This window comes from Priapulus caudatus, unplaced genomic scaffold, assembly GCF_000485595.1.
Source record: "Priapulus caudatus unplaced genomic scaffold, Priapulus_caudatus-5.0.1 Scaffold95, whole genome shotgun sequence".
NCBI lineage: Eukaryota > Metazoa > Priapulida > Priapulimorpha > Priapulimorphida > Priapulidae > Priapulus > Priapulus caudatus.
Genome location: NW_014577156.1, coordinates 512,212 through 528,457, shown reverse-complemented (window position 1 = coordinate 528,457; position 16,246 = coordinate 512,212). Strand labels below are relative to the sequence as shown.

At 42.9% G+C, this 16,246-nt stretch overlaps 1 protein-coding gene across 8 annotated transcripts in view; it reads right to left on the bottom strand.

Moving 5' to 3' along the window:
* Nucleotides 1-222: 222 nt before the first annotated feature.
* Nucleotides 223-16,246, bottom strand: part of LOC106804986 (single-stranded DNA-binding protein 3-like) — a 92,880-nt gene continuing 76,856 nt past the window's right edge. For 3 of the 8 annotated variants that reach the window (XM_014806418.1, XM_014806423.1, XM_014806421.1), the window contains 7 exons: nucleotides 15,092-15,124; nucleotides 13,174-13,222; nucleotides 12,050-12,115; nucleotides 9,237-9,304; nucleotides 6,829-6,898; nucleotides 5,880-5,989; nucleotides 223-4,705 (listed from right to left, as the gene is read on the bottom strand). In XM_014806418.1, coding sequence (XP_014661904.1) covers nucleotides 4,595-4,705; nucleotides 5,880-5,989; nucleotides 6,829-6,898; nucleotides 9,237-9,304; nucleotides 12,050-12,115; nucleotides 13,174-13,222; nucleotides 15,092-15,124 — 507 coding nt within the window. In that variant the 3' untranslated portion in view covers nucleotides 223-4,594. The remainder of the gene's footprint in view (nucleotides 4,706-5,879; nucleotides 5,990-6,828; nucleotides 6,899-9,236; nucleotides 9,305-12,049; nucleotides 12,116-13,173; nucleotides 13,223-15,091; nucleotides 15,125-16,246) is intronic. The other 5 variants (XM_014806422.1, XM_014806426.1, XM_014806425.1 and 2 more) reach the window with 4 other exon arrangements.

Here is a 16,246-nt window from a genome sequence, read left to right as displayed (position 1 = left end):
ACGGATGGCACGTTCGTTGATGGGAGCACTGATGAACTCATCCTTGTTGCGTAGGGTAAGGTAAGGTGACATTACGCACGCCAGGCGTTTCACTTACAAAGGATCTGCCGCTACTTTTGCATTCTACTATACACAGAAACAATTACGTCCATGAAAACGATTACACCAGAAAACAGGACACTAAGGTCAGTAATATATCATCACCGAAAACGAAAACAAACGTCAAGGGCATATACAGTAGTGTTCTGTGCTTTATTAAACAGAATATATATTATATCTACGCTAAAACGCACTACCACAGGAATATAGCACAAGAAAGCTAATGCCGACCTAGCGGAGCGCGAGGCCTTCCATATGAGCTGCACTTGCGGCCACAGTTAGACCGCATTCAAATAAGTGTACACGTTATCTGCGGAAATTATAACGTGAGATACTTCAACACTCATTCAGTATAAAACATGTCTGTTCGTCAAATTTGATTCACAATGCTTTTTTATAATACATCAATGTACTGCTCTGAGCATTTGTGTGAGCACTGGAGACGAAGTGCGCTTCGAGGGTAAAGGCTGGAGAGGGGGAGAAGGGCGGAACTCGGCGAGCGTTGAGCTTGAATACCAGAGGGCGCAGTCGGAGCAGTACCGCTAGCGCCCCCTGTGCCCACAACATCTGTGAGATTCTAGCGTGCGTGGCTTACGGGGCAGTATATACAGATGAATGAACAGCATCTAAAATGTTTACGGATAACGACAAAAATATGACAACTCTGGCACAAGTACCCAATATACAGTATTAATCACATGGTGCTCACACAAACGCAGAGAGCCAAACTGTGTTGGTTAAAACAATGAAGTTGGTGGGGGAAAACGTTTAAAAGTGATCTGTTCAGGTATTTCGAACCACCCTCAAACCATGGCGCTTCGAACATGCACACTGGGCTCTTATACAACATCTTCTATGCTTTTGTGTGTGTGTGTGTGTGTGTGTGTGTGTGTGTGTGTGTGTGTGTGTGTGTGTGTGTGTGTGTGTGTGTGTGTGTGTGTGTGTGTGTGTGTGTGTGTGTGTGTGTGTGTGTGTGTGTGTGTGTGCGCGCGTGCGCGCGGTAGATTTTGTACATTTGTCAACGCTATTCACGCCATTTTTGTTCACGCTATTCGAGTAGCATCGAACGAGGGAGAGGCCACTCATTAATGCGGCATTATCTGTGATTCCAGCTGTAGTCATTAACCCAATGGTCTGTTTTGGTGCATACAACAGAGGTCTCCCCCACTACCCCACTAGATCGCGCCACGCGACCTCTTATTGCACGACAGATATAGAAACATAACACGTACTCACGGGAAAAGAAAGGTATTAACTACTGTCGATGATTATAGCTAACTCCAGGCATAACTAGTCAATAAATAATCAGTCCAAACATCAATTAATTTTCGATATAAGTATATATATATATATATATAATGATAGACCTTGAATAACAACTCAGCCTACTGGTGAATTGAGTACGTATCAAACAGAGAGACTGCACAATTGATTAGTTACGCCTGGCTAAATGCAAAGACAACGTAAACATCATAAATGTACATTTTACACTCTGTTCAGACACAAGACCATCCATTCATCCCCTTTATAAATGTGCAAGAATTAATAATATACGTCCGTGGCCGACTCACACGGACTATTCAGAAAACAGCTCTGTCGTATCTCAAAGCTAAAGCGCGTCCTACCGCCAGCTACATACATCGTAAGACTGAATTCATTTGAGTTAAATAACGCAACTGTCTTGGATTCTCCATTAAACTGAATTTTACACAGGTCGGCAAAACCCGTGTTGCGGTTCCGACCACCTAGACGCACCACTTGTACACTTTTTAAATACAGCCGTTTTAAGAGTTGCACGTAAACACGATTGGCTGATCTGACACTTCGAAATGGTACCACGCCATTGCATGCATCTGTGACTTCAAACACTCCCCGTTGCCATATTTCTCCTCTTCAAGACTTTCTCAGATGGCACGGTCTACAGAGTGCACAAATCATGAATCCACATACCATTTATTAGACACACTTTAACACAAACGGGTGGTAGAATGATTCCCTATAAAATTCGAAAAATACCATATTCCCATGATTGGTAACGTCAGGAGTATAAAATCAAGATTTCACAAGTAGAAAGTGCGCAAAACGAGGCGGATATCATATTCCATAATTCGTGATGGGAATTACGACGACGCCATGACAGAAATTGTGCGGTAACAGAGCTGCACGTGGATGTCCAGCTCTTAGAGTGCAGTTACGACTACAGTGCCGAGAGCACACCAATGAAGAATCTTCACATTCTGGCTTCACTCTCGAATGACGTCAGATTACAAAAATGTTTAGGGTGCAATTCATGGCCCTAGTCGAGAAGACATGTCCCACAATACTTCATGTCTACAATACAATACACAATGGGTCATGTCTTCTGGACTAGCACCCAATTCATTGGTCTGCTCCAGGTAGGTGTCAACAAATTCGTTTCAGTAGCAAGACTTGGAATTCTGGGCTCGAATGAAACAGATACTGTACATTGACCTTGTTCAAGAACGTGCACGCACGCGAATAGCGGTTGCACAGTCCAGCTTAAAACAGCTACCTAGCACACAAAGTAGTACAACAATAAATTAAAACAAAAAATAGATCTATATACCGTGTGATATCATTTCTGAGGTGTTCCATACACTGCACCAAGTTATTATAGAATATACCTTGGAAGTAATGTACAAAATAGTGATTTTTTTCGTTTCAAGTCGCCTAGCACGGCCAGTGCATCCCGTTCAGTGATTACATACGTGGCCCGACCAGCAGCAGCAGTAGCAGAAGCAGTAGCAGCAGCAGCAGCTATATACGACCAGTGCGTGCAGTAGGGAAAATATACAGGGAAAAGAGACAGACGCACAAGTATGACATCATCCGTCCTCAGGTGACGATTACAAATGTCTTAGTTGCGTGCGTGCACGCGGTCGCACGCGCACGGCTTAAGTAGTGCAAACGTGATCATAGAAACAAAAACAGCTAAGAGGTGGCAGGCACAACCTGATCGCATCCGCGTGGACCGCCGTACCGCCCTCGATCCTCCAGCAGCATGGCACGCTGAGCGGGGATGTGGCAGCAAACAAATATATATATAAATAATTCAAACTTTTTTTTTGTTATGAAAACTGACAACGGAAAATAGAACCCTTAAAATAGGATTCTATATAATAGGATCATTGTACACATTTCCACCGTATAAATATACACTGGACAATGGCTGTTTCTATGTTGACCACGGGAGGGGGGAATACAAAAGCATCGTACAATTCAGTTACGTAAACAGCGAAAACGCAAGCGCAAAGACGTAGGATGACCAGCAGTAATTTGTACAAGCATGCAATGAATAGCTGCTGGTCTGATCATTACCAAAGCAAAAGTGGACCACCACCCTGGTGGTTACAGCTTCTCAGCGCTGGGGCACCCGATTTAACACATCTGGCACAGTTGACCGCCCCCCTAATTAATACAACATAAAAATACAGATCCCGAGACGATGCACAACAAAACTGGGAGATGACACGAAACAACATTGGGTCGTCTCGTGATGAATATGCTCACAGATGGATACCTAAACAATTACACGTGTGGACGATCAACCCGCGGCAGCGGCCATCGCCGGCTGCAAGGTCAAGGAAAGGATCAACGGAAGCGATTGAAGCATGACCGACGCACGCCGACAGGCAAACATGACACCTTACAACGCCCCCTACACAGCCAACAGCTCTCACAGAGAGCTGGTACTACGGCAGTACGTGGGTGATGGCCGGTCACAATTCATTCCCAAAAGATGCCCCGTGACTGGTAAGACAGTACAGCGTGGGAGCGACGCGATTACCATCGTCGTGAACGTGATTTAATGCATTATAAGGTGCTTTCGGGGGGAAGGGGGGGCTTAGGAATAACTTCCATACTACTTTTACGAAATGAAAAACAAACAGGAGAGACTGCTGGTGAACAAGTCCAACGTTTGAGATCGCTTCAGAAAACTACGACAACCGATCCGGTATATTTTCTGTACACAGCGAGTTGCAAAGACGACTCATCGAAACCGCCCTGCTCACTCGCAAACTTTAACACACCTGCATATGCCGGCACACACACACGATGCCTGAATACAATGTACAACCAGTTGTGGTGAGAGCATAACACCTACCTGCCTGCCTGCCTAATTGTCTGCCTGCAACAGCTTCGGGAGGCAGACTGACGAGAGTTCAGCCTTGTATGGGAAATACAAGCCATTTCACTGTCAAAAACAGAGCTGAAAGAACACTCTGAATACGATGTCGTCATGCACAATTTTTCAATGTTAAAATAGTACATCAAAAAACCCCGCATTGTGTGTTGCTGTAACGAAATTGTTATGATACACTGTTTTGTACAAAAACATGACTGGTGCTGCAGCACACACTTGGAGCATGGCCCTGTGGGGTAGTGTGACATCAGCACTGCCACCTGGTGGGAGAACAATCACCTCCCATCGTATTGCAGCAGAAGTATATGGCTGTCTTTGTGTGAACTCTTCTTATTGCATAAATGAATACTCGGGATGGTCCGGTGGCCCGTCTTTTTCAAACCTTTTTGCTTCTTCCTGCATGCTCTCTTTTATTTTTAGTATGGCTTCAGATTCATTTTGCTGAAACAATAAAATTTCAGCAATGTTGTAAGCAACGACATTCAAGGTCGCGCAATGGTAACATCCCATTTGGCGTACTCTTAGAATCGGCAATATTCCCATTTTGGCTACTCCCATTATGCTACTGTATTTTCTACTTTTGCCAAGTTGTGTTCTCATTATTTGTACCTATATTTTCTTCTGGTTCCTGTAGTCTATGTATGCCAATCAAAACCATATTTTATTATTTATAAATGATTATTTAGTGAACAAACCGATCGTAGACGAAATGGGAATGGGGTAGATTTTGAGCGTAGACGAACTGGGAGTAGGCGAAATGGGTATAGGCCAACTGGGAATTTTGCTGTAGGCGAAATGGGAATTTTGCCATAGGCAAAATGAGAGTAGGCCAACAGGGAATAAACCTGTGCAATGTCCCAAAGTGACAAATTGCTAACCTCGCACTGTGAACGCAACGTGATGCCGCCCCGTGAACGCAATGTGATGCCACCTCTTTCACAATCTTTGCGCGTACACATCAGATTTCACAAAACTGCTACATCATATTTTACGTCTGAGCGAGATAACCCCGCCCATCTTAGACATTATTGCTTGGTCAGTTTACACCAATTCTTTACGCTTTCACACCGTGATGCATTTTGACTTCATGGCACTTTTGCATTTTGTTAAATTGACTATGTCACGAATTTTCTATGGTAAAATTTGTCAAATTTTTGTTGCCATTTTTTACATTAAAAGTAAGAACTAACATGACTAAACGTATCGTCAAATTCTTACCTGATAAGATTGTTTCTCAACTAGTTAAAAATCCAAAAATCCTGGACGATTTGATATTATGTTCCTGACATTAATTGCTTGCTATGAGCTATGTATAAGTCACTAGTGTATGTTCACATCAAACAATATAGTAAAATAGGAAGTATAATGCAGCAATTTAACCATAAAAAGTAAACAGAATTACTTATATTTTGTGAAAAAGTGGAAATGTTTTTTTTATTTTTACTATTTACGGTGACGTAATCACTTTAAGCAGTCTTTTTTTTAATGTCGTATCGCAACAGTGATTGGGTAGAGATGTCTGCTAACCACTGCAGGCTGGAAAATAAATTCTACTAGGCCTTGGCTGGCACGCCCTGAGGACTACCAGTCATCATGTCCAAACACGAGTGCTCACATGATTAGGTGGACCGTCTTGGTATCCCATGCCGTAGTCTCCCATGCCATCGTCACGTGGAGTGCCTGGCCCATTGGCTGGTGAATGCTTCATGCCGTCCATGCCGTCTCCTGCAAAATGAAGCCAAACTAAATGAAACGTACAAAATATAAATGACCCTAATACAAGCGTGGAACACAGTTTAGTCACCCACGAAACACCATAGTCTCAGACCCACCCCTACCACACTATGCACATCGACTGGGAGCTGCGCCCAACCCTCGTCATCCACAACCTAGTCAGGAAACCCCTACGAATATGCTCCGTCTATGACCCTATTCATGCCTGTAAAATAAAACTGAACGTGCTGCATCGAATTCTGCTACGTTTACTACGTTCAAAACGTCAGCTACAACCACGGTCATGGCATGTCTAGGTGGAAGCAGCATCCAGCTAGCGTCAGCTACAACCACGGTCATGGCATGTCTAGGTGGAAGCAGCATCCAGCTAGCGTCAGCTACAACCAAGAAGAGATATGATCTCTTCTTGGGCTAATTCTGTCTATTTATACGTTAAACGTCGATTACAAGTACTCTCGACACTATCCCCATAGAACATGTAATCTGTCAAGGGGTAGTGAGATAGAACGTGTGGTTTACCATTTCCACTGATCGTTGCGTTTACAACTGATATCAATGTGAGAGATGGCGATTATAATATAACCCAGGCAAATACCGTGGGGCACGTCTCAAGCAGACTGCAAGTGCTGAAGGAAGTACTGAAAGGAAAGACAAGTGGACCACAGCCATCTACGTTCACCTCCGGCATGGATTATTCTAATACTACACCACTTGCCAACCAGTGATCGTTTACTTGTGTTGTGTGGACATACACGTGGTTTGCATGCCAGTTGCCTATTGTAGAGTAGAGTGAATTACGCGTGATGAATTGGATGATAATTGTGGCTCACCATTCATGACTGGTATGTCACCAGGCCCTCCCATCTGCATCGGACCGTCAGGGCCAGCTCCCATCGGGAACTAGAGCAACAAACAGGCAACAATTACGATAAAAACATCACCACTCTGCAGCGTACCACATTGATCGCAATTTGACACTAATTTTATGCTGTTGACAATATAAATTATGACGTGCTGTCTGTCATTATCATCTCTGATGACTACAAAAACCACATTCGACTGTGCTGAAACATGGCGAGCACAAACTCCCATAATAATAATACATCTAGCACGGCACATAGACGATTCTAATTAATTAAAAACCATTACAAGATTAATACAGTGATGGATAGCTTTACATTAACACTCGACTCAAAGGTTAAAGCAGATTCGAGTGAATGCAAATACGTTCTAGAGGAATAAATTTAAACCGCATATCAGTGCAATCTTACAGCTATTTCTGATACGTGACTTATATTTACACGTGATCATTGAAAATTTTGGCCATTTTAGAACAGTTTTCTAACTTGAAAAGTAAATTTGATTTACAAGGAAGCCTTATACATAGTCTGACACATACAAGTTAGCCATGATTGAAACGATTCAATAATTACATGCATTGCATCTAAAAGTTTTATATGATTGTGGAATTTCATCACGCAGTGACACTAACCACTGTGTATAAACAAAAGGATAAACTACGCATACAGTAGCCATGGTTCGGCAACATCTACTTGCTTTGTTCCGGAGCAGTTCACATACTGCAATACGTTTCTGTGAGGCAAAATTAGTTTGCAATTTTCCATTTCATTTTGAATGACTATGCATGTCCTATTCGTAGGCTACAGCCAAGAGGGGGCTAGGCCACTTCACAGTGCTAGAATTCCAATCTCCCAAGTTGTTTTCCCCGTGGTGAAATTAGTGAATGTGTCTCTTTGAAGCAGAAGCGAGCCGATATACACGATTGTTTTTAACAGGTCCCAAACAGAATGCGTGTCGTTCCCATATCCTATTGCGACGGCTCTCCTTTCGATGCAACAGACGTTTAGTGAAATCAAAAAACTTTGTTTGTGATAATCACAAGGCTTTGATAGATAGATCATTTCAATAGAGCATGAGATCTACAGATTATACATACACTATGAATACGGGGAATGTACAAGTATATATGTAAACCACTGTGTACGTTTCATAAGCACTAATAGATGGTTTAAGAACTACAAGCTTTAATGGAAACTCCTAAATGAGTCCACAGTCATAGCACTAGTCTTCAACTGATTTATCTTAAAAGGTGGGGGGGGGGTTCCGGTTGACACCTGTGACATCACATCAGGAGTGTATCAAAAGGAGTAAGACAGACTAAAACCGGCAAAATTCAACATTTAGTTGCCTTAGTCTACCTATGATTTATTGTGTTTACCTCGATAAACTTGAGCTCAAGTCTTGCCTTAATCATTAAACTTTATCCGTGTCTAATCGTTGGTCTCACAAAAATGACAAATCGGGAGATATCGGTCCAAACGTACAATGTGGTTTTAGAAAGTTATACCATGAAATCAACAACTGTGAACCGAAACATAAGGGCAATGCTTTTGAAAGCCCTCTATCGCTTAGCAATGCAAACATAGCAAAGAACTAGCGAGGTTTGCTAGGGATTTCGGAAAGTTAAACACGCCTTGTTGTTATTATAGGCCATGTCGAATGACAGTAATTACATGTTATGAACAATATTGTTAAGAACAAATAAAATGGATAAAAATACTAAACATGTGAAATTTTTTATTTCTAATGTAAATAGTATCAATAACACCAAGTCGTGTTTAACTTTCCGAAATCCCTAGCAAACCTCGCTAGTTCTTTGCTATGTTTGCATTGCTAAGCGATAGAGGGCTTTCAAAAGCATTGCCCTTATGTTTCGGTTCACAGTTGTTGATTTCATGGTATAACTTTCTAAAACCACATTGTACGTTTGGACCGATATCTCCCGATTTGTCATTTTTGTGAGACCAACGATTAGACACGGATAAAGTTTAATGATTAAGGCAAGACTTGAGCTCAAGTTTATCGAGGTAAACACAATAAATCATAGGTAGACTAAGGCAACTAAATGTTGAATTTTGCCGGTTTTAGTCTGTCTTACTCCTTTTGATACACTCCTGATCACATGTGCTTAGTGGTTAGACGGGTTCCCTGTCATTTTTACACAGGAGAATAAACAAATCTAACAGCTGTGCCTGTTATAAGAGTGCACGCTATGATTAAAGGACTGGTTAGCTCAAACGACAGTGGGCTCAGCAGTTCTCGCAACTCCTTTTCAAGTAACACATAGTGAATGTCTTGTGTTATTCAAGTGCGTGATTAAACGTGTGATTTTTTAGACTAGACAGACAGATACTATAAATTTTCCACTACTACCCACCCCTGGCCTGTTTCCACCAGGCACTGGGTTCATCATAGCATACACATTATCTCCTGAATTTGTTGAATCTGAAACAGAAAAAAAACAGTCTTCGCTAAACGCCTAAAGATTTGAATTCTCGACAAACACAGCTAAAAACAAAATATGCACGCATATACAAACAGAACGAGAAATGCTATGGCTCCTTTAATAGTATGCAAAATGCACGTTTCTTAAGCCGAGCACTGCTAGAGAGGAACCACAGCCCTGAGCTATCACACAAAGACTGCTGTCATCGTAAATGCTATCGCCGAACATTGCTATACTCGCTCTACGACGAAAAATGCAATACAGAACAGCTTTCAAAGACATAACATAACTGCTCTGTCCCGCTCCCTTTCCACAACATACACTCTACGACGTGTACAACTACAGAGCAAACTTGAGCCTGACACTACGACGCCAGGCAAAGTATGATACAAGAATGTCTATATCTAGATACTCAGGAGACACAGATAAGACAGATACGATATTGTCAACATGACACATGCACACTACTCACACACAACTTTACACAAACGAACTACTTCCGTTTTTAGACACTGGCCTTTCGATACATGTGCCTCACCTTGTCATAAATTATTACAATTATTATTATTACATTTAACTTAGAATTGTGTGTCACCACGAACTGTTACAGATATACTAGGCCATTCTCTATCGTGTACACATACACATGTTTGAACAGGATCATTCCAAGGAAAAGTGTTGAACAACGCAATAACGTTGAAGTGTTAGCGAGAGCACAAATTCGTAAGCTCCATATGTTAGCTGTCCTACAGATGATTCCTATACATTAGCCGACAGTCCAGTGTGATATTAGCTTCACGTTGTTGGCACTTAATGCAACCATTGAAACAATGGTTTGACGTTTATTGTTATTGTATAATCGATTGTTTAGGAACTAAATGCCAAAATCCAGTTCAGAGATGAAATTTGCGAATAGCTTTCATTAGGCGCGTTCACACACAAGAAAAACCGCGATGCTAATCGCGATGAAATACCGAGATAATTGTGTCGTTGTTCACACAGGCGAATAATCGCGCTAATCGCCGAGCGGGATAATTCTATTAATCGAACTGCGCATGCTCACTGCCGGAATGATGCTCACTGCGCATGCTCACTGCTCACTCGCTTGAAATGATGGGATAGAAAATACCGGGATTATTTGCGCGAGCGTTCACACACGCAAATAATCGCGCTAATTCCAAAGCGAGCGTTCACACACGCAAATAATCGCGCTAATTCCAAATAATCGCAGTCAAAAGTGCGATTTGGAGCGCGATGCTGATCGCGATTATTAGTGAGTATTATTGCGTTCACACTTGTAATAATCTCGGTATTTCGATCGCGATGCAAAAACCGGGATTTGCATCCCGCTTATTCGCGCCAGTGTGAACGCGCCTATTGCTGAAATGAATCAGTTATCCAGTTGCAAAGGTGTAAAGTTACAAGAGGGCATTTTTAGATTAATATCTGTTACAAAACCTGGGTTTATAGGACTAGATGAGAATAGCTTCATGGAATTACTATGACAACAATCTTAACATTATCTTTATTCATATTCTTAAGTTAATCAATAAGTTCTTTTGATATCAAAACATACAAAATAATCATTGCTTAGATTAGGGGTAATATACGGATGCGTGAGCTCCTATTGTGTATTTGGATGAGAAGAATGGTTGAATCGAAATGGAAAGTTACAACAATGAGTGAAGCAGCAACTTCTATTAGTACCGTATGTGGTGACGATGAAATGAGGGTGTTATTCTTAGAACTGATGCTCTTCCCATGAAAGAATTTCCACTCAGCAAACCCAATTGTAAATCACCCTAGCCACAATACTTAACTGCAATTGACTGCAATAAAGAGCGAGCAGCTACACATGACCACGTAGCAAGTAGTTCTTCTAACTTAAAAAACACCATGTGCAACCGTTTCTGAAACATTGGTGTAGCTTGGAGAAATCCCTACATAACAGGAAGAACTTGAGCTGGCATTGTTCTACTACTCCCTATGCCTTGGCTAATATGTTAGTAAGTCATAATAGGACATGCGACTATAGTCTCGGATTAATTTTAAAATGTGAAAAGAAATGTTAATTCTGCTGTGCAATAATATGAGTAAACGCTGCAGGCCGGATGGCGCAGCTGAGAGCCGCCTGCATAGCACGGAGACACACGAATACTGGAGGCACTTCATGTACGAGAGAACTCTACCGTATTTTATGCTCTGCGCGTCGTTTCCCTCCCGAGAAGAGACGTAAAGGGCTGTGCACGTTTAACGAACCTCAACTATCCACCGTGTAGAGAGAATGACAATGGACCATGGTGCACCTCTATTACTTTACCCACCTTAGGCAAAACATTTACACTTAAGGTCTCAATTTCAGTCATTTCACTTTGCCCCCAATTTCGAGGACAAAAAGGGTAATATAGCCAATTTTCCAGGAAGTTCCATGACTATAGCCTATATCCCAGGACTTTCCCAACCTGGAGATGGCACAATTAAAATCCCAGGGCATTACAGATTTACTGCGTCCCGCACAATCCCGGACAAAACTAGACTGATTTAGCAGTGCACAGCGGCGCAAGATTAGTGCGAAGTGCCGCCCAGAATTCTACGCTCCTGTCTGCGCTCGTGCGTCAGCCATCATCACTACAGTGAAAAGATTTCACATCGACAAGCGGCAAAAAGAAGCTGAAATAAAAAAAGTGCAAGATCGTAAAAAGGCAGAAGTCAGCAGCCAGAGCAGCAGAATCCCACATAGTCACCTCGGCGGTTTCCGGGACCTGGCGTGGGCATTCGTGTGCTCGCCGGCGAATACGGGCCTGTAGAACCTGCAGAGCAACAGAATTCTTGTGACACTGATCGCGAGCTGGGGACCCCCCCACCACCAACCGTGCGTGGCACACACCGAAGAATGATGCCGAGCGGGGTACCGCAGCCCTTATGATGCTGGCCACACGCCGAGTGGCCTAATGACTAACCGCTCACCCGACGTAGCCCCATGGCACTGAAGCTCTCGACTGCTCCAGTGGGTATATCTTGTGCAGCTCCACATGTGGAAGTGGCACTAACAGGATTTTTTTAGGGGACGGGGGACAACAACATAAGTGTATTCGACACGAGTTATATAGTAGAGGTAAGGGGAGATCAGGGTCGGGGTTGAGGCGACACAGGGTTTTCTTACGACTAAACAGAGAGCGCTGCCCAGAGCAACAAAATGTGCACGACTTACACACGAGACACAAAAGCTATACATGTAACACATAGCTACGAAAACCGCACAGCAGGCAAAAGACACCTGCAGTCAACTTACAGACAACATAATTTGTGAATAACACACGCACACGTACATTTAATGAGCAAGAACACAGATATTTAGTGACAATGCAATCGTCGTACTACTGCCGCACAACTGAGCGCGCACACATTTCATTTTAAACCGGTCCTATCTGGTTTACTGTGATTACACCATAACACGAACCACTCGTAAACACGCTCATGTGGAGTGCATCTCTGCAATCAGCCTAGCATCATTGACACTGGTCTACAAAAAGAAGTTCCTTGTTCACACAATATAAATTGGCTCTCGCTCCCTCTCTCCTCCCCCTCTATCTATTTATCTCTCTATCTCTCTCTATCTATCTTTCTATCCATCCATCCATCGATACATCAATCCATCAACCCACTCATCCATCCATCCATCTATCTCTGTCTGTCTGTCTGTCTGTCTGTCTCTCTCTCTCTCTCTCCCTCGCTCTTACTCCTGTCGTTTCTCCCACTATCCCTCTCCTCTACCGCACTTCTCTATCCCACACTCTCTACTGAGGACTGGCAATCCAACCGACCATCCTCTCTCCGCATCACACACAAGGAAAGATGGAGGACAAACCTTGTGGGCTGGGCATGACAGGCGTACCAGGCGGACCTCCTTGTGGACCCTGCAACAGAGACAAGTGCTCGTCAAACAAACCGACAACGACCAACGCGACACGCGACATGCGACACTACGTACTCGCATCGCTTTAATTCGCGTGCGGGATGCGCGGTTAGTGAGTAAGTGGGAATGTAACACAGCCAATCTGCGCCAATCGTTGAGTCACAAGCTACGAAGGTAAATCCGATAGCGTATTGGAACTAGAAGCTTCCAACTGGTCACACCCATTCTTACAGATGTAGGGACGACACACCAGAAGCAGATCGTAACTGCAGAAGTGATGGCATAACGTTGGACATAGCAGCTAGGCCCCAGTCCAGGAGTGGCAACCTCCAAGACCTCATTTTTGTGGCTGTTACTATAGGTTGTATAGTAGAAATCCAAAATTTTGAATCCAGGAAAGGCTGGGTTATCAGATTAATTTTCAAGACGAGTGGATGGCGTCGAAAAAAAAGACCATGATCTAGTTGTTGTGTTCCTAGTTCTTCTACTTCATGTTAAACAGCTTAGCTCTGATGTTTTGATAAGGGGGTCTGGAATCCAATTGAATACAAGCAAAGAGGTTGATTCGGTATGCGAGAGTAGAAACAAACAACCACCACTGCAGTGGGGTGGGACGTTTTACTGTTGTTCATGCATTCACACCACTTCTAAGTTCTAGTTACGATCCATTTCTGATGACAAGTTTAGTTTCTGTTGAACTGTGCAAAAGGGAAAAATCTCTGGCACCCTACCAAGTTAAACAAAGGCAAACACCTTTAGCAGAGTATTATATACACACACGCACGCACGCTCGCACGCACGCACGCACACGTTGTAATTTCTAGAAGCAAGAACCCCTTCTGTTGTTGCAATGCAAGCCACACACTTGCAAAAACAAATGCTCTTTCGGCTAGTTACATTTATTTAAAAGAATGTGCTATTTTTATTAATAATACATTTGCACGTAATTAATAATGTGGGAAATAAAAAGAGAAGCAGCTTCCAATGGATACTCTTTAAACTCATCACTGCACAAGAGAATGAAGAGGACCAAGAGAGTAGAGTCAACAGAAGGATCACAGGTGTGAGCAGGCAGACGGAGACTAACTAACCTTCTACATCCTAATAGCCAAAAACCATTGAGTAATAAAAAGAAACCCAAGGACGTGTTAAAAGTAGCAGATCGTTAGGAAAAAAACACCATCAGCTGAGATGAAAGAACCGCCATGTCAGGAGATGTTTAGCCAAATCGAGCTCCAGAAACACGCGCGCGCACGCACGCACGCACACACACACACACACATCTATACACACATTCACAGATACGCACATAACTCGGGTTTACCATCAATATCTGCTATCACTGATCCGGGAAAGGTTGAAACTTTTGCCATGGGAATTTGGGACAGTAGAGACAAGACAGTGTTTACTCATAACGCACGACACAGGCAGGCGAAAACATGGTTGAGTGACAGCATTAAAATTACATAGACAGGGATATATGCAATGTATGCACGAGCTATATATATATATATATATATATATATATATATATATATATATATATATATATATATGCAGAAAATGGCATCTGATCAATTGGCAAGCACACGTGGAACCTATAGAAATCTACGCGACATTTTCAACATACACGAAGACATGTACAACACAGGAACTTCACAAAACGTATACATTCTAAAGGAACAGATCCGAGCACACATTCACATACGTGTGATGACAGGTAGTAGATCGCAATACGAAAATCCACCACCCCTACGCAGGCACGCACGCACGCACGCAGAATTCCGTAGAACACAAGTAGAGAAGATGAATGATGCGCAGCAGTAATATGTGCGAAATAAAGAGCTGGTTCGCAGCAGTGGACACTTACAGAATAGTTGCCTGGCGATGACGACGAGTAACCCTATTCAATAGGCAGAGAAAGAAATATATCACCACTTTGATATGCCATCATCTGCATGGGCTTATAAAATAATAACTGCCAGCTTCTACTTGCTAATGCTCGGTAATTCAGCTAAGCGTTCTTGCTGAAACAGGAACGTGCATGCAGGTTTTGCATCATTTGCTGATTGCTCGAGTGGCGTTCCATCGAAAATTGATCATTTTCTTAACAAGACCAATCTCGCTCGCTTTAGCACATGCACACGATGGCCGCCACCACTACCGAATTCAACAGGAGTTTAATGGAGTGCTTTGCTCATGTTCAAACTAACGCAATCGAAAGCAACAAATATTGGGAACTGAATGCAAAAGAAACGGTTGCAATAAGGTAGTAAAACTTAATGAACATTGCATCAAACGTCCAAATTAATAACCGAAGGCCTTGTTCCCATGTGTGCAGCAAGCACCAAGATGGTCAACATGCTCTCATCATCTCCAATTCGAGAAATCGTGGATTTCCAAAACACATGATACAAAAATGCGGACAAATAAATAATGAATACGTCGTGGGCAGGATTGTGAATATATGACAAGTGTTAGACACAGGGAACTATGGCTCGAATAGAGCAACACTGCCAGCAGGAGGAGGAGGAGGAGAGGTAGAGGAGGGGGAGGAGGTGGAGGAGGAGGTGGAGGAGGAGGGAGGAGGAGGGAGGAGGAGGAGAAGGTGGAAGAGGTGGAGGGGTAGGAGGAGGTGGAGGAGGTGGAGGGGTAGGAGGAGGAGGAGGTGAAGGAGCCAACGGGAAAGGCTGCACACGTGATGGCAGGGAACCTACCGATGACGTGTTTGGTGCCCATCCTCTTGGTCCGCCTGGACCAGGCCCTGGCCCTGCCCTGCAAAATAGAGAGATTCGGTCGTTAGACTATGAGACAGTAAAAAACTAACGGTGCTAATAGGTTAATGGCATGGATTTATTATCAAATAAATACCCGTTGATACGAGATATAGAGACAGTGATTTTCCGTTTCAAAAAATTCCGTTTCAAAGTAAAAAAAAAAATGGAAATTCCGTTTTGCCATAGAGATTGTACACACCAAAAATGCAAAATTCCGTTTACATATACAGTAAAAACCCGCGTATAAG